The sequence below is a fragment of the Emiliania huxleyi genome (genome assembly GCF_000372725.1).
Source record: "Emiliania huxleyi CCMP1516 chromosome Unknown EMIHUscaffold_120, whole genome shotgun sequence".
NCBI classification, from domain to species: Eukaryota; Haptophyta; order Isochrysidales; family Noelaerhabdaceae; genus Emiliania; species Emiliania huxleyi.
In genome coordinates, this window is record NW_005201391.1 from 90079 (window position 1) to 112580 (window position 22502).

The 22502-nt window shown below is 64.6% G+C and overlaps 8 protein-coding genes across 8 annotated transcripts; 4 read left to right on the top strand and 4 right to left on the bottom strand.

Annotated features, from left to right (window-relative positions):
- Positions 1-147: 147 nt before the first annotated feature.
- Positions 148-1922, bottom strand: EMIHUDRAFT_440203 (hypothetical protein). Its single transcript, XM_005790269.1, has 5 exons — positions 1894-1922; positions 1191-1614; positions 951-1118; positions 683-733; positions 148-380 (listed from the first exon to the last, which is right to left on the bottom strand). The coding sequence occupies exons 2-5, from the start codon at positions 1596-1598 to the stop codon at positions 273-275; spliced, it is 735 nt and encodes a 244-aa protein (XP_005790326.1). The 5' UTR covers positions 1599-1614; positions 1894-1922; the 3' UTR covers positions 148-272.
- Positions 1923-4522: 2600 nt separating this feature from the next.
- EMIHUDRAFT_109501 (hypothetical protein) lies at positions 4523-6829 on the top strand (the record flags this gene model as incomplete). Its single annotated transcript, XM_005790270.1, has 6 exons — positions 4523-5018; positions 5342-5513; positions 5677-6124; positions 6175-6263; positions 6378-6451; positions 6522-6829. 6 exons carry the CDS (start codon positions 4523-4525, stop codon positions 6827-6829), a joined length of 1587 nt encoding a protein of 528 aa, XP_005790327.1.
- An 845-nt stretch (positions 6830-7674) lies between these two features.
- EMIHUDRAFT_109502 (hypothetical protein) lies at positions 7675-8283 on the bottom strand (the record flags this gene model as incomplete). Its single annotated transcript, XM_005790271.1, has 1 exon — positions 7675-8283. The coding sequence occupies one exon, from the start codon at positions 8281-8283 to the stop codon at positions 7675-7677; it is 609 nt and encodes a 202-aa protein (XP_005790328.1).
- A 3129-nt stretch (positions 8284-11412) lies between these two features.
- On the bottom strand, positions 11413-13832 carry EMIHUDRAFT_454738 (hypothetical protein; the record flags this gene model as incomplete). The annotated part of the gene is made up of 6 exons (XM_005790272.1): positions 11413-11718; positions 12247-12392; positions 12510-12575; positions 12647-12734; positions 13016-13064; positions 13405-13832. The coding sequence occupies 6 exons, from the start codon at positions 13830-13832 to the stop codon at positions 11413-11415; spliced, it is 1083 nt and encodes a 360-aa protein (XP_005790329.1).
- Positions 13833-14425: 593 nt separating this feature from the next.
- EMIHUDRAFT_224874 (hypothetical protein) lies at positions 14426-15047 on the bottom strand (the record flags this gene model as incomplete). Its single annotated transcript, XM_005790273.1, has 3 exons — positions 14426-14547; positions 14622-14728; positions 15043-15047. 3 exons carry the CDS (start codon positions 15045-15047, stop codon positions 14426-14428), a joined length of 234 nt encoding a protein of 77 aa, XP_005790330.1.
- A 1638-nt stretch (positions 15048-16685) lies between these two features.
- Positions 16686-17191, top strand: EMIHUDRAFT_224875 (hypothetical protein; the record flags this gene model as incomplete). The annotated part of the gene is made up of 2 exons (XM_005790274.1): positions 16686-16898; positions 17141-17191. The coding sequence occupies 2 exons, from the start codon at positions 16686-16688 to the stop codon at positions 17189-17191; spliced, it is 264 nt and encodes an 87-aa protein (XP_005790331.1).
- A 1437-nt stretch (positions 17192-18628) lies between these two features.
- EMIHUDRAFT_440206 (hypothetical protein) lies at positions 18629-19976 on the top strand. Its single transcript, XM_005790275.1, has one exon. The coding sequence runs from the start codon at positions 18636-18638 to the stop codon at positions 19746-19748; it is 1113 nt and encodes a 370-aa protein (XP_005790332.1). The 5' UTR covers positions 18629-18635; the 3' UTR covers positions 19749-19976.
- Positions 19977-21159: 1183 nt separating this feature from the next.
- EMIHUDRAFT_224878 (hypothetical protein) lies at positions 21160-22482 on the top strand (the record flags this gene model as incomplete). Its single annotated transcript, XM_005790276.1, has 2 exons — positions 21160-21379; positions 22100-22482. The coding sequence occupies 2 exons, from the start codon at positions 21160-21162 to the stop codon at positions 22480-22482; spliced, it is 603 nt and encodes a 200-aa protein (XP_005790333.1).
- Positions 22483-22502: the final 20 nt, after the last annotated feature.

Genomic DNA, 22502 nt, shown 5'->3' on the forward strand with positions numbered 1-22502 from the left:
GCTCACACAGAATCACAGCGGGAGGAAAGCGGCGAGTCGCAATTCCTGGGGTCCTTGTGGCGGGCCACCCTGTCCAGAGAGGCATGGATGCCAATCTGGGGTCTTTCGACCGAGTCTATGAGCCCCGGCCGCTCCCGGTTGTGGCAGAGGCGTCACGATGCCTTACCCAAGCTACAAGAGCACACATACAAGCACAACGACCTGTTGAACGTGCGCGTGCGGCCGTCGCGCGTACGGTACTCAACCGAGAGTCTCTTTGGGCTCTCTGTGGGTCAGGGTCCGCGCCCCGCGTTCCACAAGCGCAGGAAGGGCATGCGCACTCGCTCCCACGCCCCCTGCAGGTCGTCGGCGGCGGGCCGCGCGTCGATGTGCATCGCGACCTGTTCACAGCGGCGTGGCTGTGAAGAGACGGGAAGCCGGTCGCGCCCTGCTGCATCTCGGCTGTCTCTCGGCTGTCTCTCGGCTGTGTCTCTCGGCTGTGTCTCTCGGCTGTGTTCTCGGCTGCAACTCGGCTGCAACTCGGCTGTGTCTCGGCTGTGTCTCGGCTGTGTCTCTCGGCTGTCTCTCGGCTGTCTCTCGGCTGTGTCTCTCGGCTGTATTCTCGGCTGCATTCTCGGCTGCATCTCGGCTGCATCTCGGCTGTGTCTCGGCTGTGGCTCGGCTATCTCGGACTAGCGGCGACCGGCTTGCCGGCGATGGGCCTCGCGTTGTAGTAGTCGATGAGGTAGCGGACCTAAGGTAATTAGTGATCAATTAATCAACTCATTAATTCACGCGTTGAGTAGTCGATGAGGTAGCGGGCCAGGCTAGCCCTCGCGACTCCACGTCTAGACGACAGGAGCTAGCACGGCTTCAGAGTGCAAGGGTCCGGTCGGACCTCCTTGCCGCACCGCGAGACGACCCATATCTCCCCCTATCTCCCCCTATCTCCCCCTATCTCCCGGTCGGACCTCCCTGCCGCACCGCGAGACGACCCAGTCATGCCGGTCGAACGGGGGCTTGTAGCCGACGGCGGTAAACAGGCGCGCCTTTGGAGTCGGCTCGTCGGGCACGCCGCCGAACCGCACCAGCTTGAGGTCGTCGACGCACTCGGGGTAGTGGCGCTCCCAGAGCAAGATCTCGCGCCTACACAGGGCATTGCGGTAATCTCGGGCAATCTCCGGGTACTCTCGGGGTGATCTCGGGGTGATCTCGCGCCACGTGCGCTCGTTGACAGTGTTGTGGATGGCGACGACGGTGCGCATGTCCTCCTCTTGCGGCTCGAAGCCCTTCCGGCGCATCGCGTTGTAAAACATCTGCGCCGACGGGTACACCCAGTGGCCCCCCTCCGCACCTGCCTGCGGGATCGTCGACTCCACCCTCTCCTTTGACAGCGGCAGCCGCTGCCCAGCCGCGGGAAGCTGGTTCGCCACCGCCGGCATCGCGTTGTCGGGGTTGAGCCGCTCGCCCGCCGGCGAGCCTCTCGCGTGCACCGGGCAGCCGCTCGTGCTCGCCGAGCCCGCCGCCGCCGCCGCAGAGTCGCCGCCGGACGTCTGGGCGGCCGCGGCGGCGGAGGCGGTCTCGGCGGCGGCCGGCGAGTGGATCACGGGGCAGCCCATCTCGGAGGCGCGGGTCCTGCGCGTGCGTCGGAGGGCGCGGGCGTTCGATCCTCTACGCTCGAGCCGGCTGCTGGGATGTGCGCGTGCGTGTGAGTTTCCGTCATCGGGTCCAACGGTGACCGACGCGGGGTCAGTCGATGCGCAGACCCGGAGATCAGTCATGTGGCCATGCTCGCTGGGAGCGTTGCTCGTACGTGAGGGCGAGCGCGCTACGGAGAAGGAGTGGCGGCGGGCGCGGGGTCGAGGCACGCGGAGGCGGCGGGCATACGTGCTCGGACTCGGGGAGGAGGGGCACCTGCGATGTACACTGCGCGAGCGCTTGTCCCTCGCGACTTGTGCTGTGGTCGCAAGCAAACGGCACCTCAAGTGATGGGGGGCGGCGGAGGCGGCGGCGACGCTTGCTGCTGCTGCATCTCGAGCAGGCTCTTGCGTCTCCGCTCCTCGCTCTCCGCCGCGCGCAGACTCCGGGCCTTCTCCCTCTCGTCACGCTCACTCTCATTCCGCCTCCTCTCGTCGCTGTGTCCGAGTCGGAGGCGCCTCTTCTCGCGGTCGGCCTTCTTTTGGACCTCGCGCGTGTCTGCGTCGAGGGCGGCCTGGCGATCGCTCTTGCGCTCCCCGTTGCGCCAGCATTGGGGTGGAATCTGGCGAAAGGCACGCAAAAAAAGAATTGATGCGCCAGCTATTTCACTGAAGCACTTGAGCACTGGCCGACACTTCTCGAGGGACGAGGCTACTACTATCGGAAACAACCGTGCCAGGCGGCAATTCAGTCAGGGTTCAGCTCTCCCGGCCCTCGCAGATGTCCACTACCGCTCGCAATGAAACGAAGAGAGTCAAACGAGAGCTGCGTCTGCTGCGCGTGCTGCGCCTGCGCTTGCTGCGCCAATATCGCCTGGGCCTGAGCCTGCCGCTGCGCCATCAGCAGCTGTGCTGCTGCTTGTTGGTGTGCCGCCTGGGCTGCGGCCTGCTGCTGCGCCTATGGATGAGTTGTGGAGTTAGTCCGAGACGATGAACCATCAGAACTAGCCCCGCCCCACCTGCTGCGCCTGCGCCTGCGCCTGGCCCTGCTGCGTCAGCATCGCCTGCGCCTCCTGCGCCTCCTGCTCTGCCTGCGCCTGCTGCGCTGCCTGCGCCTGCTGCGCTGCCTGCGCCTGCTGTGGTGTGGTCGGCATCTGCTGGCCGGTCGCCATCTGCGGCGACTGCCGCGGCGAGGGGGCGTGCTGCCCGAGCGGCGAGCCAGAGTAGGAGCTCTGCGCCTGCTGCATCGCCTGCAGGTGCGCCATCATCTGCAGCATCGCCACCGGCTGCGGTGGCTGGCTGGCGGCGGAGAGGGCGACGAGCTGCGCTTGCTGCAACGCCGAGAGCGGCACGGGCATCGACGGGACGCCGGGGAAGCCGCCCGGGCGGGAGCCGAGCGAGTCCTGGCTGCCGACCAACATGCCCGATTGCTGCCGCTCCAGCGCCAGGGCGACGGCACGCTCCCGTGCCTCGCGATCCTCGCGGAGCGGAGGGCCGCGCTTCCGCCCGACGCGGGGGATGCACGGGATGTTGCGGGCGACGCAGTTGGAGCACCTGCCGCAGCGGAGCATCACGCAGCGGATGCGCTTCTGGCAGCAGGCGACGCACGCCGAAGCGCACCGCTTCCGCTCGCCTGAAGCGCACGGCGAGGGGTTGGGACGGGAGGCGTTGGCGGCGAGAGATGGCTGGGCAACACGAGTGCACCGCCGGATCCGTTTGGGCAGAAGGAACCCATCGGCTGCATGAGATCTTCGAGCAACACACTCGACGCTCCCGCTTGCGCCCCCATCGACAGCTGGAGGGGCGCGCTCCCCGCGCCCGGTGGGACGATTGCGGGTCTGCCCGTTTCCATCTGTGTCGAAGCGTCCACACCCCTCTCGACGCTTCCGCACGCGCTCGAGCCCGGCTGAGCCGTGGGTGCCGGCCAGCCCGCGCCTACAGCGAAGAGCGGCCGCGGTCAACCACATATATACACAGCCATGGTCAGAGGCGTCCACCGAGCGCCCACGCCAACGCTGGTCGCCGGCATGGGAACAGCTGGCGCTGCGGGAAAGTGGGGAGGCTGCATCGCTGCGAGTGGGGGTGCTGCTCCCTCGGTGCTGGTCCCCACCCCGGCGATGGTCGCCGGGGGGGGGCCAGGTGCCTCTGACATGCCGGAAGTGACTCGCTTTGACTCGGACCGTGGCAAAATCACCGTCTTCGAAGGCTAAACATTCCCGCGATCTCCGAAGCAGGAGTTTCGCCGAAGCGCAGTGATGAGCATGCAGCATGGGACGCCCGTCACCCACCTCGGGACCTGAGCAACGACATGACAGGGCGGGATATGCTCGCAGTGGGAGTCAGAAATGTGGTCCTTGCGCGAGGAATGCTCGATAAACTCGAGGGACCAAAATACGCGGAGAGGAGAGCGGAGTTACGTACGCAGAAAGGCGAGAGAAGCAGCGAGAGCAAGGCAGACGGCAGCGGCGTCTCAGAACGAGGCCGAGGAGAGCGATGCGTCAGGGGAAGAGACAGCAGGAGAGAGAACGACGAGAGTGGGAAGAACGCGAGGTGGCACATGAAAGTGATCAGTTCTAATGAATGTACCGGGGCCCAACGGATAGATGAATCCGGGGCACCCTCCGCTCGAATCCCTGGCCGGGGGTTCGAGGTGGCCCCCACCCTGGGGCCTCCCATCAAAGGGACTGCGGCAGAAGACGCCCAATCTTGCACAAGTGCAAGAACCATACCTTCGTTGCGCGGCAGTCTTTTTTCGCGCAGCTGAGCTCTTAGTGTTCTTGGACGACGCCAGGAAGAGGTGTGCGCCCGCCGGCTCGCGTGCGCGCCATCGCCCCGCCCTCCGGTCCCTGGGCGGCGGCTCGCGCTTGGACGGTCCCCTGTCAGGGGCCGCAGCAGCCGGAAAAGGCATGTTGCTTCGGTGTGTCGGCCTCGCGCTGCTGTTCGCCGGCCCGGCGGCTGCGTATCAGCCTGCGTGCGATGGCAGGCTGCCGCTCCTGCGCCGCGCTCCGCTGGTCGCGAGCAGCAGCGCGGTCGCTGCGCCTCAGAGCCGCGCTTCCGACCGGCAGCTCTACCTCCTCTTTGGCTCGCGGTTCGTGCAGTCCATCATGCGGCTAGCGATGGGGCCGCTGGTGGTGTACGTGTGTGGCGACATGGCGTGCGATGCCTCCTCGCGCGGCCAGCTGCTCTCATCCTACTCGCTCGGCTACCTCTCCTCGCAGATCGCCGGCGGTGCTCTCGCCGACCGCATCGGGCCGCGGCTGGTGATCCTGTGCGCGTCGGCCCTGGGCGGGGCGTGCACCTTGGCTTCTGCGAGCGCGCGCTCGGTCCGCGCCCTCTGCCTCGCGCAGGTCCTGCTCGGGGTCTCCCAGGGCCCCCTCTACCCCACCTCGATCGCCTACCTCGGTGCCGTCGGCGCTAGATGCAAGCACAGACGCGGAGCACAAGTCCGTGTGTCGCACGGCGGCGGGCCCACACGCACTCACACGCGGGCCCTTTGTCGCCGGGGGTGCCGCACTAGACGTGCACGCGACACACTCACACCTTGGACTCTCTCTGGCCCTCGGCCCTCTTAGACTCTGGGCCTCTTCCCCACTCTCGCCTGGGCTTTGTCTCTCTCCTCCCTTCTGGCTCTCTTGTTCACAGCACGTGGCTTTGGCTCTCTTCTCCACAGCACGCCGTGGCTGTCTCTCCTCCCACACCCTGACCCAGTCTCTCAAGCTCACCAGGCCCGGCGCTGCCTCCGAGCAAGCGCGCGCACGCGTCCACCGTCCTCGACCTCGGCATCACCCTCGCCACCCTACTCGCCCTCCCCTTCTCTGGCGCCATCGCCGCCGCGGTCGGCTGGCGCGCACGCACACTCCGCATCCCGCCACCACCGCTACCCTCGCCTCCGCCGCCGTCGCCGCCGCCACCCAACCCGCCGCCACCCTCGCCGCCGCCGCCCTCACCGCCGCCGCCCAGCCCGCCGCCCTCGCCGCCTCCGCCCTCGCCGCCTCCACCCTCCCTCCACCACCGCCCGTCCGGCGATCCGCCTCTCGTCACGCGTGCCGCTGTTGACCAGGCGCGGCGCCTTCCGCCTCTACGGCGTGCTCGGCCTCGCCTTCACCGCCCTCTGGGCGTCTCTCTCTCTCGACCTCCCATCACAACACCCGCCGCCCACGCCCGCACCCGCCGCACCCGCCGCTCCCGCCGCTACTCCCGCCGCCACTCCCACCGCCGCCGCCGCAGCCGTCTCCTCCGCCGCCTCCGCCATCGCCGCGGCGCGGGAGGCGCGCGTGGGCGGCGGGGTGGGCGGCGAGGGAGGGAGGGGCGGGCGCGGCGTGCCGCCGCTGCTGCTCGGGAGCCGGCGGGTGCGGCTGCTGCTGTCGTCGGGCGCCGTGTGGGTCATCTTCTTCTCGCACATGGCGTTCAACCTCTGCATCTACTTCATGACGAGCTGGGCGCCGACCTTCTACTCGGAGTCGTTTGGTCTGCTGCCCGAGAAGGCAGAGCTCGAGGGGCGGGACGAGGTTCAGATGTCCACTCAGTTCACACTAGTCTCGGACTGCCGCCCGAGCAGGCCAAGCTCGCCCTCGCCCTGCCGCCGCTGGTCGACCTCGCCGTCAAGGCGCTGCTCGCGCGGCCGCTCGAGGCTGCGCTGCGAGGCCCGTCCCTCGGCTTCTCCGCCCTCGGCTGAAGAAGAGACCCCGCCGGCAGAGACGAGATGCGAACGAGTGTTCCTTCTCTAGGCTTCTCCACCCTCGGCTGCCGCCGCTTCTTCAGCGGAGTCGGGTTTGTGGGCTCGGCGCTCGCCATGCTGGCGACGCCTGCCGCGGCGAGCCGCTTCGGCGCCGTCGGTGCCACTTGCTGCTTCTCTCGCTCGCGAGGAACAAGTAGTAGTAGTACGTATCAGTGATTCATGGTCAGGTGCCACCTGCTGCTTCTCGCTCGCCAACGGCTTCGCGGCGCTGCACCCGTCCGGCTTCAAGGCGAGCTATATGGACGTCACGCGCTCGGCGACCGGCGTCGTCACCGGCGTCGGCAACACGCTCGCCTCGCTCGCAGCCTTCGTCGGCCCCGTGGTCGTCGGGCTCCTGCTGCAGCGGCTCGGCTCGTGGGCACCCTCCTTCTGCGCCATCGCCACGCTCCAGCTCCTCGCCGCCCTCGCCTTCGCGCGCTTCTCGACCGCTACGCCGGTGGACGAGGAGAAGCCGTCCGCAGACCTTGCGCGGTGAGGCCCGACGTGCACGTGGCCCGCCGCCGCCGCGCGACGCGAGAGGCGCGTTGCCGTTCCTCTCGCGACAAGCACTGCAGAGCCGTAGCCCGTACAGCTACACGGGAGAGTTTGCTTCGTCGCTCCGAACTCGACGGTGGTGACGTGTCGCGTTGGTTTGCCTGCGGTGTGGGGCTCTGGTGGGGCCGCTACCCGCGCTGCCCACGCCGTCATCTGACATCTGTGTTCGTCGCCTGTTGTGGCTAGCCATTGGCGTTGCCCGAAGGAGGGGTCCCGCCGAAACATTCGCCCAGAGGACACTATGGAGCTGCCCTCTCCCGCTCTCGCGCCACGCGCCTCTCCAGGTCTCCATCAGACTTCAGAGCACACAGCTGGCTCCAGCTTTTCGGCTCCACATGGACATGTGCGCACAACGCGCCCGCGTTTTCCACAATACCTCCGAGGGAGTCTACACCAGATCCCTTGGCCTTGCCCGCTGCGGCCGCCGATCACGAGCAGGCGCGGCCTCTCGCGCCTCGCCACAGCGTCTCCTATCTTACAGCCGCGGCGACATACCGGTGCTCGTGATCGGCGGCCACATAAACTTCGCACCTTCCAACCTGGTGGAGCGGCACATGCACAGGAGACCGTTTTATCTTCTCTGAGTGCGCGCCAATCCGCACCTGCGTGTGCTTGGATGTGTGCTTGTGTGTGAGCGCGAGTCGTTGAAGTCTCTATTAAACACCCGCACTCCTCCCAGCTCTAGGCTCCCTTTCTCGCACTGTGCCCCAGCAGTGCACAGTGCTCGCATTTGACACACACAGGAGAGCGACACACAGGAGAAGCAATGTCCCCGGTCCTGCCATTCTAGAAGCTTGCAGCCGGGCAGAAGGTGACTACAGGCGCGTACTGGACAGGGTTGAAGGCCTGCGGGTCGCAGGTGCCCGAGTCGGAAGGGACGTGGTCGCAGCAATGCTCATTGCAGCCCGGGCACGAGATGGGGTTGTATGGGTGATCGCCCTTGGTCCCGCAGTCTTGGCCGTAGTTGCAAGGGAACACGCCAGAGTTTGCGCCACCGCACGTCTTGGCCGACGAGATCTCAGCATCGATGCCATTGTCTGCCACGATCTTCACAGGTTTGTTGAAGCCGCTCAAGGCGGACAGGTCCCAGTACATAAATTCGTCTCCAGCCTTCCATGTGCCCTCGAAAAGTGTGTAGCCAGCTGTGCTGGCGTCTGCGTCCTTGTCGCCAACAATGACGCGAAAGCCTGCACCGAGGGAAGTGAAGCACCCAGGTTGGATGACGTGGCTCGACGACCCTTGGTTGACCGTGTGCAACGTGAGGCCCGCGCAGTCATTGACGATGCAGACGCCAGCACATGCGGTGCCAGTTGACGGGCAGACGCTTGATGCCTTTTCAATCGGCGCGCCGAACACGCCGGCGAAGAGCGAGAGGAGCGCGAAGTTGGAGTGCATATCTGCGGCGAACGTGGCGGTGAGCAAGTCAAGGCACTGGCGATGGCACAGAGCAGCGAGGGCTCGGCTCGTGCCATCGGTGGCGGTGGTGATAGAAGCTGCTTGCAGGTAGCGGGAGGTGGTGGTGTGGGTGGGCTGTAGGGCGGGCTGGCGGCCTGTATCCAGTCGGTCCTGACGCGAGATGTCCTTCCAGGATGATAACGCCGGGAGCCCGATTTATGCTTTTTGCAAAGGAGCAGAATTTACCCTAAAACAGGACAAGGAGCAGAAAGTGAGAGGGTGGAATCTGTTTCAAAACAGTTGAGAGAGAGTTGAGATTTTATCGCCTCTGTCGGCCCATTTGTGTGAAATACACATTGTTCATAGTTGATTCGATCTTCTGTTTACAAGTTTAAGACGATCTGGGAACGAACCGTCCCCCCTGGGTGTAAAGCCGTAGAACCATGTATGCATCTTGATGCATGTGTCGCTCTCTCGAAGGTCGCGTTCAAACGCCCGGAACGGCCGTTACAGTGGTGTCCGGCCGGCGCGATCACCGTGCAGCGTGCTGTGACGCTCAGGGAAGCCCGATGAGGTGCTGGTTTCTTTGCCCAGGGCTGGCCTACGGCCCGTGCTGGATCAGCTGAGCAAGGTTTGGGGAGAATCCTATAGTAGGCTCTTCAGATATTTTCACGGATGCCCGAAATCACCCGTTTTTGCCCAATTTTCGGTCGAGCACCTTCCAACCTGGTGGAGCGGCACATGCACAGGAGACCGTTTTATCTTCTCTGAGTGCGCGCCAATCCGCACCTGCGTGTGCTTGGATGTGTGCTTGTGTGTGAGCGCGAGTCGTTGAAGTCTCTATTAAACACCCGCACTCCTCCCAGCTCTAGGCTCCCTTTGCCCCAGCAGTGCACAGTGCTCGCATTTGACACACACAGGAGAGCGACACACAGGAGAAGCAATGTCCCCGGTCCTGCCATTCTAGAAGCTTGCAGCCGGGCAGAAGGTGACTACAGGCGCGTACTGGACAGGGTTGAAGGCCTGCGGGTCGCAGGTGCCCGAGTCGGAAGGGACGTGGTCGCAGCAATGCTCATTGCAGCCCGGGCACGAGATGGGGTTGTATGGGTGATCGCCCTTGGTCCCGCAGTCTTGGCCGTAGTTGCAAGGGAACACGCCAGAGTTTGCGCCACCGCACGTCTTGGCCGACGAGATCTCAGCATCGATGCCATTGTCTGCCACGATCTTCACAGGTTTGTTGAAGCCGCTCAGGGTACTATACCAACTAAAGTGACAGGCAGGCGCATCGCAGTTTCTACCATGACGCGATCTTTGTCAAGCGCAACAACTTCAACCTGCTGCTCCACGAGCGAGACGTTCGGCGGCGGCTTCTCGCCCACCGCTGTTCTTTCTCAAGCTGCGCCGCCTCGCGCGCAAGGTCGCGCGCGGCAGCGTCGACCGCACGGCCTATACTCGCCCAAGTACTCGCTCTCTTTTATGTCCCACCATGCAGAGCGCATCTCTCTCTCTCTGTTGTGCGAGGCGTGAACCGCGCCATTCGCTCTCACCTGGCAACCCTGTCTGCACGTCTCGCGCGCGCGTGAACAGGGCTCGCCGTGCAAAGCTCGCTTCCGAGCTCTCACGCCGCGCGTAGGGCCCTTTAGGGGCCTAGAGAACACAACCCCCTCTCCCTTTTCTCCCAGTAAGCTAAAAGTACGTACATTAATCCCTTGGAGATCCTGTTTCCCACCCCACGAATTAAGTGCAAGGCGGGAGATACAAAGGAACCGCCCACACCAGGGCTTAACCGCTCGCAATCGGATGCATGTTGCTAGAAATGGCAGTGGGGCTGCTCCTGTACCGTGTTTGTTATGACCCCCCCCCGATGAACACACCAGTGAGGGTGGGCGAGACGATCGAGGGGTCCCGTACCATGCGGAATCGACCCTATCCAGTGCTCAAGTGCTCAAGTGGGGCTGCTCGCAACCTAGCTAGACTTTGCTCGGATTTGCGCGCGCGCGCGCGCGCGCGCGCGCGCGCGCCGCGCGCGCTGCTTGGTATAGTAGTCGCTCGTGGTCGTAGAGAATATGTAGGATTGCAAGCGTGGTTGCTCACAATTGCACAGAGATGCTACGATTGATAGGAGTACTGCTCACAATCCTTCTCGACTTTGTGCGAGATGAACCGCGGGCGGAATTTCGCTCTCACCTGGCCACCCTGGCACATCTCGCGCGCGCGCGTGAACATGGCGGAGATCTGCCCTGATCAAACGCCCGTGGGACACACACTGACACATCCGCGCACCGCGCCCTCCGCTTCAGCGAGAGGCAGCTGCGACCCCGCCGAGTGGACGGGCGCACACCGCGCCACCTGCTGTGTACGCCCATCTACTCGCGGCGGGGTCGCAGCTGCCTCTGGAAGGCACCGAGAGGTACAATAGTGCGCAAATGGTCAAAATCACTTGCACAACAGGTGATGCGCGGCGCTGTCTCTCAAGATGGAAGCAGGAAGCTTCCATCCCGGCGGTGGTTCGAATCCACATAAGCCGAAGGGTGAGGGGGGAGGCTGGCCTGAGGTCTGAAGCTCACCCATTGTGGAAGTGAGAACTGCTCGACCCACCCCGGATCCTGCTGAACAAGCTCCTCTTGTAGCTCGATCGGTCACACCGCCATCGCCGCCGACGTCTCCCAGGGAGATGATGGAGAGGGGGGACGACACTGCTCGATCTACCCTCTCTCTGGGGTCCCTCAGCTCAGCGTGCACCTCGATCCTGTACCGTGTTTGCGGTTAGTTAGGACCCCCCCCAAGGAACACACCAGTGAGGGAGGGCGAGACGATCGAGGGGTCCCGTACCATGCGGAATCGACCCTATCCAGTGCTCAAGTGCTCAAGGTTTTGTAACGCGAGCCGCTGTGTGCCATCGCACACAGCTGAGTGAAATGGGGAACTACCAACAAAAAAGCGTTACGAACTAGCCCTTCCGTCTTGAGGAGATGAGGTCTCTTGCGTATCTTGGCCACTCGCACAGAGTGAGAGAGAGAGGCTGCCGCGACAGTGTATGTGCAGCTCCCTTGTGTTTATCACGAGACAGTCTTAGACGGCCACGCGCCTCCACGACGCGCCCGCGTCTTCCACAATACCTCGGGGAGTCTACACCAGATCCCTTGCCCGCCGCGACCCCGCCCAGTCTTCGCACGCCTTTCCCTCGCAGCGCTCGCCCTCGAGGTTGCGGCGGCTGCGCCACCGTTTGCAGAGCTCCGTGTCGCGGAAGCGGCCGGTCTCGCGCCGGCTCGCGCCGACGGCCGCCGCGGCGGTGGGCTGAGGCTCGCACACCGCCCGGAGCGCCGCGTGCGGCAAGAGCAGGGCGGTGCCGTGCTTGTAGCCGGCGGGGGCCTCGACGCTGCCGCTGATGTCGCGCCAGCGCGAGGCGCCGTCCCCCTCGAGCGCGCCGAAGCCCTTGTGGGAGGGCTTGAAGGCGCAGCCGCGCCGCTCGCCCTCGGGCAGCACCTGCGATCACCCGAGATCGCGCGAGCTCAGCCCGAGATCGCCCGAGACGGCCGCGCCGCTCGCCCTCGGCTCGACTTCGAGTATACCTCGGCGACATCTCGGCGACATCTCGAAGAAAACTCTCGGTGATATCCTTGGCTACATCTCGAGTGATTCTCGGGTATATCTCGGGCACATCTCGGGTGCATCTCGGCGATGTCTCGGCGCCCGCGTCAGCCCGACGTCGGAGGGCGCCTCACCGGCGACGCGGTCGCACGGCGCGGGCGAGTGGAGGCGGCAGTCGTCGCGGTACACGTCGAAGAGGAGGAGGAGCCGCCTAATCAACGAACGGTTCGACCAGTCAATGAACAAGTCAGCCTATTGACCACACTCCGAGGGGGAGGAGAAGTCGCCCGTCTGGCCTCACCACCTGCTCACGGCCAGAGGCGTGAAGAGACGCCCCTTCACACCTCGATCCGCCCCGTCCGGCTTTGCCACCGCCGCAGGCCCCTCGCAACAAGGCCGCGAGATCGCGTCGAGAAAGAAAGGCCCCGAGGCGGTGGCCGCGGCCCACGGGCCCGTCACGCGGCGCGCGGTGGCGTGCCGGATCGCAAGGGTGCAGTTCTGGCCGCGGAGCAGCGCGCCTGCAGCGTGCCGTGGAGGTGCCGTGGACGTGCCGTGGACGTGGCGTGGGCGTGGACGCGCCGAGCTTGTAGTCACGCCTCTATATCTCCCCATATCTCCCCATATCTCAGGCGCGCCGAGCTCGTAGTCACGCCTCTCGCACCGGTTGTCCTCCAGCTTGTAGAAGAGCGCGTGCGGCGCGCCTGTGCACAGAGAGGCTGTCAAGAGACGCTGTTCACAGCCCTTTCAAGAGCGCGTGCGGAGTGGAGTGTGCCCGCCGCGCCGAGCAGCAGGAACAGGTCGATGACCGAACGACCAGCGTCCTCGGGCGGCAGCTCGAGCGGCAGGGGCGGCGACCACGCCTGTGGACAGCTAGAGGCGTGAGCAGCGCCTCCTCACAGCGTCCTTAGAGCGGAGCTCGGGCGGCAGGGGCGGCGACCGCGCCTCGAAGTCGCGCGTCATCATGTAGTACGGCTCGTGCGTCGACGCGGCCATGGTGGGCGGACACTCGCCTGCTCGCAGCTAGAGGCGTGAACAGCGCCTCGTGCGTCGACGCGGCCATGGTGGGCGGGGCACTCGCCCGCGTGTCGCGTCGCCGAGAAGAGAAGGACGAAGCCGCCGCCCTCCGCCTATCCGCTGCAACCGTCTCATCCCCCTCGTGGCCCGACGGGGCGCCGCAGGGGGCCGCTCCCCTGGCGCCTCGGGCAGAGCCGCAAGCTCTGGCGCCCACAGCGAGCACGCGTCCGGCAACGGCACCTGTTCACGGCCAGAGCTGTGAAGAGACGCCGTTCACAGCGAGCACGCGTCCGGCAACGGCACCTCGACCAGCCTCACGCCCGTCCAGGAGAGCAAGTCGCGAGACCGCGCGTAGCCGAAGCGCGGGCTGCGCCGCCGCCCGCCGCCCTCCGCCGCGTCCGGGTCGGAGGGGTGGCACCGCCACTTGCCGGCCACCTAAACAGACAACGGAGAGCTCTCAACCCTTCGCGCGGAGGGATGTGCGTCTAATGTTCGTTTCTTTCCTGGTGCACGCACAGCTCGGCCGTGAAGACGAGGTGGAAGAGGCCGCGGTCCCAGACCATCGACGGGTCTCGAAACACGCTGGCGCCCTCCACCTCGGTCCACGCCAGCACCGGCTTGCCGCTCGGAGGCAACGCCTCCCACCGCAGTGCGTCCTGCGAGTGCAGCAGCCGGAGGCCGTCACCCATCGCCTTGCCTTGCTTGAACGAGGCCATCACGTATCCACCGGCCTCGCCGTCGTCCGCCTCACGGCTGTCGGAATCCTCCCCAGCATCTCCAGCCGTCTCGGGCGCCACCTGCCACTGCACCGGCTCGGCAGCCACACGCTCGGCTGCCATCGCTGCCACTGGTGTCCCTGGTGGCGAAGCTGTGCCCTCGTAGAGCGCGAGCGCGATGATGGACAGCGCGGCGGCGACGACTATCAGGCACAGCAGCAGGATCATGCTCGAGCGAGGCCGCCGTCGGCGCCTGGACCTGCCGTCTGACACGACACGCATTCCAACGTCCGACGTCAGACGGCCGCTTAGGGATCCTCCCTAGTCTGCTTTTTGTGTGCACTCAATCTTCTCTCTTCTGCCCTCAGATCTAGGCATCCCTGAGGGTGGCCTGGACCGTCAGCCAAATATCCTAAGCCAAATATCCTGAGATTATGTCCTGAGACCAATCCTGAGAGAGTATCCTGAGAAAATTTCCTAAGCCAAATATCCTGAGACAATTTCCTGAGCCAAATATCCTGAGACCATATCTTAAGCCAAATATCCTGAGACCATATCCTAAGTATCCTGAGGGAGTATCCTAAGCCAAATATCCTGAGACAATTTCCTAAGCCAAATATCCTGAGACAATTTCCTAAGACAAATATCCTGAGACAATTTCCTGAGCCAAATATCCTGAGACCATATCCTAAGAATATCCTAAGCCAAATATCCTGAGACAATTTCCTAAGCCAAATATCCTGAGACAATTTCCTAAGCCAAATATCCTGAGACCATATTCTAAGCCAAATATCCTAAGCCAAATATCCTGAGATAATTTCCTAAGCCAAATATCCTAAGCCAAATATCCTGAGGGAATATCCTAAGCCAAATATCCTGAGACAATTTCCTAAGCCAAATATCCTGAGGGAATATCCTAAGCCAAATATCCTGAGACAATTTCCTAAGCCAAATATCCTGAGACAATATCCTAAGTCAAATATCCTGAGACCATATCCTAAGCAAATATGCTGAGACCATATTCTAAGCCAAAGCCAAATATCCTGAGATAATTTCCTAAGCCAAATATCCTAAGCCAAATATCCTGAGGGAATTTCCTAAGCCAAATATCCTGAGACAATTTCCTAAGGCAAATATCCTGAGACAGACCATATCCTGAGACAATATCCTGAGCCAAATATCTAAGACAATATTCTGAGACAAATATCCTTAGCGATTGATCTTGGAGAGTCGCCTTAGAAAATATCCTAGAAATATCCTTAGAAAATATCCTTAGAAATATCCTTAGAAATTCTCCTTAGAATTCTCCTTAGAAAATATCCTTAGAGATTACCCTGAGGAATACCCCTTAGGGAATATTTTGTTCACAGCATGTAGATGTGAATGCGTTCCCATTACCATTTGCGGCAAGTCTCAAGCGATGGTGCCAGAATCTGACCTCATCTTCACGCCAGTGATGCGGTTGATCACGCGAGTCGATCGAAACGTCTTCGCCGCTCTTTCACCGACGCCCACAGCGCCAGCCAGTGTCACGACGTGCCGCTGCAAGAACGACACTGTGCTCTGAGGATTCGCCGCACATCGAAGGAATCAGAAGCGCGCCTTCGTGGATTTTTTGGCGCGATTTTTTGGCGATTATGCCTTGCTTTTTGGTGTCTGCACTTGGTGCCTTTCTGAGGTCGGGAGATGCCGTGTCTCGGATAAACCTGATCGACCAGCTCCTCAGTGGCTTTTCGAGAGACCCAAAAACACGCTTCGGCGGGGCGGAAAGTCGGAGGCGCCGCCGCCGGCGGCTCGTTCCTTGGTTTTGCTCGCTTGGAAGCGCGCGATCGGCCTCTGGAAGCCTTTCAGATGGTGCCCAACGAGGTCTTTCAGATGGTGCCCAACGAGGTCGTGGCCGCGACTAAGCGTGACGATGAGGCGGCGGTGGAGGCATGGCTTGACGGCGGCGGGCGGGCCACCGCGGGCTGTGCGAGTGGCGCTACGCTGCTAGGAGTCGCCGCCGGGAACGGGTGCGAGCGGGTGGTTGGCCTCCTGCTGCAGCGCGGCGCGGATGTGAACCTGCAGGACGCCCTCGGCGCCACCCCGCTGATGATTGCCGCCAGTCAGGGCCGCCACGCAGTCGTGCTCCGTCTTCTGCGGGCGGGCGCAGACATGAGGGTGCGCTCTTCGTATGGCAGGACGGCGCTGCAGATGGCCAAGGCGAATGGTCACGCCAAGTGCGTCGAGGCCGTCAGGACATACCTCGGGGAGGTGGCGGGTCGGAGCAAGGCGCCACCAGCAGTCGGCGAGCGGGCGGGCGCAACCTCTGCCTCGAGCGGCGAGGGCGGCGCGGAGGCCGAGCCGAACAGCGGCGGGGCGGTGCCTGAGGAGGTCGTGCTAGTGGCAGAGCGAGGCGAAGAGGCGGCGGTGCTGGAGTGGCTCGACGGCGGCGGGCGGGTCGACGCGACGTTCGAGTACACCTTTGAAGACGGCTCTCGTGTGAGCGGCATGACGCTGCTGGTGCTCGCAATGGCCAAGGGCCACCTTGGGCTGGCCGAGGCGCTTCTGCGGCACGGTGCGGATATCTCGTCGCAGGCCAGCAACGGTGGCACCGCGCTGATCTACGCCGACGTGGAGATCGATCATCGAAACCAGTTTGACAGCACAGCGCTGACGGACGCCGCCTTCAGAGGCCACGAGCGGGTGGTCGACCTTCTGATTCGGCACGGTGCGGAGATAAACCTGCAGACGAGCAAGGGCGACACCGCGCTGATAATCGCCGCCGTCAGGGGATACCCCGCCGTCGTGCTCCGCTTGCTGCGGGCGGGCGCCGACACGAAGCTGCGCACGGCGGCTGGCTCCACGGCGATGCAGCTTGCCAAGAAGGCGGGCAACGCCGAGTGCGTGTGCGCCCTCGAGGAGCATGCGGCGGCCGAGGCGGCGGCGAAGGAGGCGGCGCGGGCTGCGGAGGCGGCGGAGAGGGCGGCGGCGGAGGAGGAGGACCGGCACGCCAAGGAGCTGCTGGCGGAGGTCGAGGCGGAGAAGCGCGCCAAGGACAAGAAGAAGAAGAAGAAGAAGAAGAAGGGCGGCGGGGCGGGCATGGCTGGGCCGTCGCAAGAGCACGAGCCGCCGTCGCAGGAGCCCGAGGCGCCAACGGAGGGCACCGAGGCGCCGGCAGCCGCAGCCGAGGCGGCGAAGAAGGCCGAGGAGGCGAGGCTTCTCCAGCTTCTCGCGACGCTCACCGAGGAGAGGATCCGATTCGGCATCACGGCGGAGAGCCAGGCGGCGGCGTCGGCAGAGGTGGCTAAGGCTGTGCGCTTGGACGCTGAGGCGGACGAGGCGGAGGAGGAGGCAGATGCAGACGAGGAGGAAGAGGCGGCTGCCGAGGCGGCGCTGGCGGAAGTCGAGGTTGCGCGGGCGGAGGCCCGGGCGGCGCGTGCAGAGGCCAAGGCGGCGCTGGACAAGGCGCAGGCGGCGCTGGAGGGGATTGAGACAGCGCTCGAGGAGGCGGCGGCGGCTGCCGACGCGAGGCGTGCCGCTGCGGCCGCTTCGAGGGCAAGGGCGGCTGCCGCGAGGAGGGCAGCGGATGCGGCACAGCCGCATAGAGATGCATAGCGAGCGGTGACGACATCGCCGACATCGCCGATACGTACTGCTGCAGCGATAACGACGTGAGGAGCTCGCTTTCGTTCCGCGTCTCGTGGCGTTGGCGAGGATGATAAGCCCGCCACCTCCCATGTGTGCATCTCTATCTCGGAATCTCTCTGCCTGCGGGCGGACGTACCAGTAACCAGAGATTGTTCGCTGCGCGGTTGTACTCATTGCCGTACGAGGTACGTCTGTTTTTATAGCAGGGGGAGGGCTCTCAGGGCTTGGAGGTCTTTTCAGTTGCAACGATGATGATAGGCAAGGCGTTCAGGGTAGTGAAGAAATAACACAAGAAAAGGACATGGTTCGACCTCGCGCGCCGAGGCGCCGTCTGTGCGCAGCTCGACGCGGTCAGGTGCAAAGGGAAGCGTGGCGGCGCGGGGAAACGCGGCGGCGGTGGTGGCGGCGGCGGCGGCAGCGGCACGCGCGGGCGGACGGATTCGGACGGGGCGGAACAGCGACCGCCTGGGCGGCCGCTGCTCTGTCTGCCAGAGCGCGGCGACCGCCTGGGCGGCCGCTGCTCTGTCTGCCAGAGCGCGCCGTCTGTGCGCAGCTCGACGCGGTCAGGTGCATTCCACGTGTTGTCCACTTGGATGCGAGTATTTTCTTTTCGAGCACGCCTTTGGTTGGCCGCTTTGTGTATCTCGAGACCTCGAGAGAAGGCCGCCCGCAGGCGGCCGGGCGCAGGTTCGACAAAAAGGGCCCCTCCGCGAGGGCCTATGCGCGCTCGCGCTCAGTGCTCCAGCTTTGCAGGAAGGGGCGCCGCAATCGGCGCGGCCCGTCCCCGGGCTGTGTGGGCATCTGCCGGCGTCGGTCACCGGCCGAGAGGCGCCGCGGGTGAGGCGGCGCGGCTGCATTTCGAACGCGCCACACTGACCCCGTCGAGAGGCGGCGGCCAGCACCGCTCTTCGGCCGCCACAACCAAGCTGGTCGGCATCTTAGTTGAGGCATGCATCAAGCTGCATGTGGGTGCATCGGCTGCGGACCACTCAACAGGTCGATCAGGCCGCTGCTGGATCTCACAGACGGCGTGCTGCTGGGGGCGGGTCGAGACGGCTGGAAAAGAGCCGAGTGAAGTGGCGAGCCAGAGGCTGCCTGGGTCGTCAAGTGGGTCCATGGCCATGTCCTTCTGGATTGCGGCGCGGCGCGATTTTTTGGCGATTATGCCTTGCTTTTTGGTGTCTGCACTTGGTGCCTTTCTGAGGTCGGGAGATGCCGTGTCTCGGATAAACCTGATCGACCAGCTCCTCAGTGGCTTTTCGAGAGACCCAAAAACACGCTTCGGCGGGGCGGAAAGTCGGAGGCGCCGCCGCCGGCGGCTCGTTCCTTGGTTTTGCTCGCTTGGAAGCGCGCGATCGGCCTCTGGAAGCCTTTCAGATGGTGCCCAACGAGGTCTTTCAGATGGTGCCCAACGAGGTCGTGGCCGCGACTAAGCGTGACGATGAGGCGGCGGTGGAGGCATGGCTTGACGGCGGCGGGCGGGCCACCGCGGGCTGTGCGAGTGGCGCTACGCTGCTAGGAGTCGCCGCCGGGAACGGGTGCGAGCGGGTGGTTGGCCTCCTGCTGCAGCGCGGCGCGGATGTGAACCTGCAGGACGCCCTCGGCGCCACCCCGCTGATGATTGCCGCCAGTCAGGGCCGCCACGCAGTCGTGCTCCGTCTTCTGCGGGCGGGCGCAGACATGAGGGTGCGCTCTTCGTATGGCAGGACGGCGCTGCAGATGGCCAAGGCGAATGGTCACGCCAAGTGCGTCGAGGCCGTCAGGACATACCTCGGGGAGGTGGCGGGTCGGAGCAAGGCGCCACCAGCAGTCGGCGAGCGGGCGGGCGCAACCTCTGCCTCGAGCGGCGAGGGCGGCGCGGAGGCCGAGCCGAACAGCGGCGGGGCGGTGCCTGAGGAGGCGCGGCACGCCAAGGAGCTGCTGGCGGAGGTCGAGGCGGAGAAGCGCGCCAAGGCCAAGAAGAAGAAGAAGAAGAAGGGCGGGGGGGCGGGCATGGCTGGGCCGTCGCAAGAGCACGAGCCGCCGTCGCAGGAGCCCGAGGCGCCAACGGAGGGCACCGAGGCGCCGCCGGAGGCAGCCGCAGCTGAGGCGGCGAAGAAGGCCGAGGAGGCGAGGCTTCTCCAGCTTCTCGCGACGCTCACCGAGGAGAGGATCCGATTCGGCATCACGGCGGAGAGCCAGGCGGCGGCGTCGGCAGAGGTGGCTAAGGCTGTGCGCTTGGACGCTGAGGCGGACGAGGCGGAGGAGGAGGCAGATGCAGACGAGGAGGAAGAGGCGGCTGCCGAGGCGGCGCTGGCGGAAGTCGAGGTTGCGCGGGCGGAGGCCCGGGCGGCGCGTGCAGAGGCCAAGGCGGCGCTGGACAAGGCGCAGGCGGCGCTGGAGGGGATTGAGACAGCGCTCGAGGAGGCGGCGGCGGCTGCCGACGCGAGGCGTGCCGCTGCGGCCGCTTCGAGGGCAAGGGCGGCTGCCGCGAGGAGGGCAGCGGATGCGGCACAGCCGCATAGAGATGCATAGCGAGCGGTGACGACATCGCCGACATCGCCGATACGTACTGCTGCAGCGATAACGACGTGAGGAGCTCGCTTTCGTTCCGCGTCTCGTGGCGTTGGCGAGGATGATAAGCCCGCCACCTCCCATGTGTGCATCTCTATCTCGGAATCTCTCTGCCTGCGGCGTGCGGGGCGGACGTACCAGTAACCAGAGATTGTTCGCTGCGCGGTTGTACTCATTGCCGTACGAGGTACGTCTGTTTTATTTTTAAGAGGTGTGTCTCATGCCGTACGCAGTGCGACGCAAATTTGCGTTTTTTTCTCCAACCTGCTCTGGGGGGAGGCGAGGGCCCTAGAGGGTATCCATGCGGCCGATTTGGGGGATTTTTTTTGCGCGATTTTTCACTTTCACACTTGTTTTCAATTTCATGGGAATTCGGCGTACTTGCGGCCATCGTGCTATCACGCCTTGCGACGACAGCCTGTCGGCGCTGCTGACCGTGCCATATGCTGCACAATTGATCACCCGCATAGCTCGCGGCCTTAGTCTTCAGCATTCAGTGACGACCTGATCGTACGGCCAGTAGCCGAAGGTGTCCTTCCAGCGCGTGCACGCTTCTGACACAATGCGCGTCACAAACTGCCTCGGGTTGGCTGCTGGCACTCTCGAGGCTATGCCTACACAGCCTCGCGCGCATGGGCAGTCAAGAGGGACCACGCACCTTCTCCGGACAGCGCCGGTGCCTCTCTCTTGGACCGGCAAACGTGTGGTGGTCTCGTGTCACCAATGTGGGACCAGTGCGGCATCGCGCCATCGACAGCTCTGAACTGCGCCTCACCACTGACTGGGAAGGCCGCCAAGTGGGTCAGCACCGGTCGCACATTGTGGCAGCAGTCAGCAGTGCATGTCTGATAGCTGTTATGACCCCCCCCAATGAACACGCCAGAGAGGGAGGGCGAGACGATCGAGGGGTCCCGTACCACGCGGAATCGACCCTATCCAGTGCTCAAGTGCTCAAGAGCAGCAGCATCAGGGTCGCAGGCAGGGTCGGATCGTGTCAAGCCTCTCGCCCGGCCGGCCGCGTGCAGACGTCGGCCTGTCTGCTGTCTGGAGTGATCTGTCGGCGGTCAGTACGACCGATCAGGTTGGAGTTTTTTGATAGTTGGAGGGTCTATCTGTATGTACTCCTCGAGATCTCTCCAAATCTGCCCTCTGTTAGACCAGGATCCAGGTTAGATCGGGAAGTCGGTGCTAGTAGAGACTAGTAGAGCCGGAGCCCCGTTTCCGCACTGCTGCGCGGCGCACGGTGCCTCCGCCCGCCCCCCCCCCCCCCCGAGCTCCAATGTCGCCCGATCGGTGGTTCACTCTGGCATCGCACTCCAGCCGTGAACGCGGCCGGTGTGTCGGAGAGAGGGCCTGGAATGATGCGCCTGGCATGATCGGTCTGCTCCTACTCCTCACCAGTGCCGACGCAACCTCTAATGCGACGGACGCGCACCACAACCACGTCCTCCGCTCGCTGCTGCAGGAGATGTCGGCCGGCGCCTCGCAGCACGCCTCTATCCCGATCCACGCCGCTGCGGTCAGGGGCGACGTGCTGGCTCTCACCAGACTCCTGGAGGCCGATGTCGATCCCAACTCAATCGAGGGCGAGAGTGGCTTCGCTCCGCTCCACTCAGCAGCCTTCGCCGGCCACGTCGAGGTCAGCAGGGTGCTTCTCAAATACGGGGCTGAGGTCAATGCCGCGACGGAAATGCTGGTGACGCCCTTGCAGGTGGCCTCCGTTCACGGCCACGCCGAGCTCGTCCAATTTTTCCTCGACAGTCGAGCCGACGCCGACCGCCAGGACCTCAACGGCGCGACGGCCTTGCACAGCGCTTCGCTGAGAGGCCACGCTCAAGTGGCGAAGCTGCTCCTCGCCCGCAGTGCCTCCGTCGGTGTCGCCACCGCCTCTGATGGTTGCACGGCGCTGCACTACGCGGCCCAAGGCGGGCACGTTTCTACGGCAGAGGTGCTGCTGCGCCATGGGGCGGAGCCGGACACGCACAACCTCGTCGGCGCCACGCCTCTGCATCTGGCCGCGGCGGCCGGACATGCGCCGACGGTGCTCGTCCTTCTCGAGCATGGCGCCTCATCCGACGGGCGCGACAGCCTAGGTGCGACGCCGCTGCACAACGCCGCGCTCGCCGGCCACCGCGATGTGGCGAGGCGCCTCCTCGAGTTCGGCGCGTCGGTGAGCGCCGAAAATGTGCAGGCGGCGACGCCGCTCCACGCCGCCGTCCTCCAAGGCCACCCCTCCCTCTTGACCTTGCTATGCGAGCACGGCGCGAGCCTGGAGAGCCTCTGGCGCTCCTCGGACCAGCAGACCGCCGCAGGGGTGGAGCCGGTCACCGCATCCACGCCGCTCATGCTGGCTGCGAGGCGCGGCGACGTGGAGCTGGCGTCCCTGCTCCTCCAATGCGGAGCACGAGTGGGCTCGGCGGGAGGCCACGGAGTGACGGCGCTGCACCTCGCCGCCAACGGTGGGGAGACGAACATCGCCTCGGTCCTGGCGGCGCAGCTGGACGACCCGGACTTGCGCACCTCCAACGGGCAGACGCCGCTGCACTTTGCGGCTTCGGCCGGGAGGGTGGAGGTGAGCTGGCTGCTGCTGCATCGTGGCGCGGATGCGGCGGCGCGCGACGCGTCCGGGAGGACGCCGCGCATGCTCTCCGAGGAGGCGGGGCAGCGCGGCTGGGAGGCAGCATTTGAACCCTAGTTTCTCTCTTATCCACACTG

Coding starts and splice junctions, on each gene's coding strand:
- EMIHUDRAFT_440206 (XM_005790275.1), top strand. CDS start 18,636: ATGGTGCCCAACGAGGTCGTGGCCGCGACTAAGCGTGACGATGAGGCG.
- EMIHUDRAFT_440203 (XM_005790269.1), bottom strand. CDS start 1,598: ATGGGCTGCCCCGTGATCCACTCGCCGGCCGCCGCCGAGACCGCCTCC. Junction 1,119..1,190: donor ACGAGCGCACGTGGCGCGAG/ATCACCCCGAGA, acceptor TGTAGGCGCGAG/ATCTTGCTCTGGGAGCGCCA. Junction 734..950: donor TCTCGCGGTGCGGCAGGGAG/GTCCGACCGGGA, acceptor TAATTACCTTAG/GTCCGCTACCTCATCGACTA.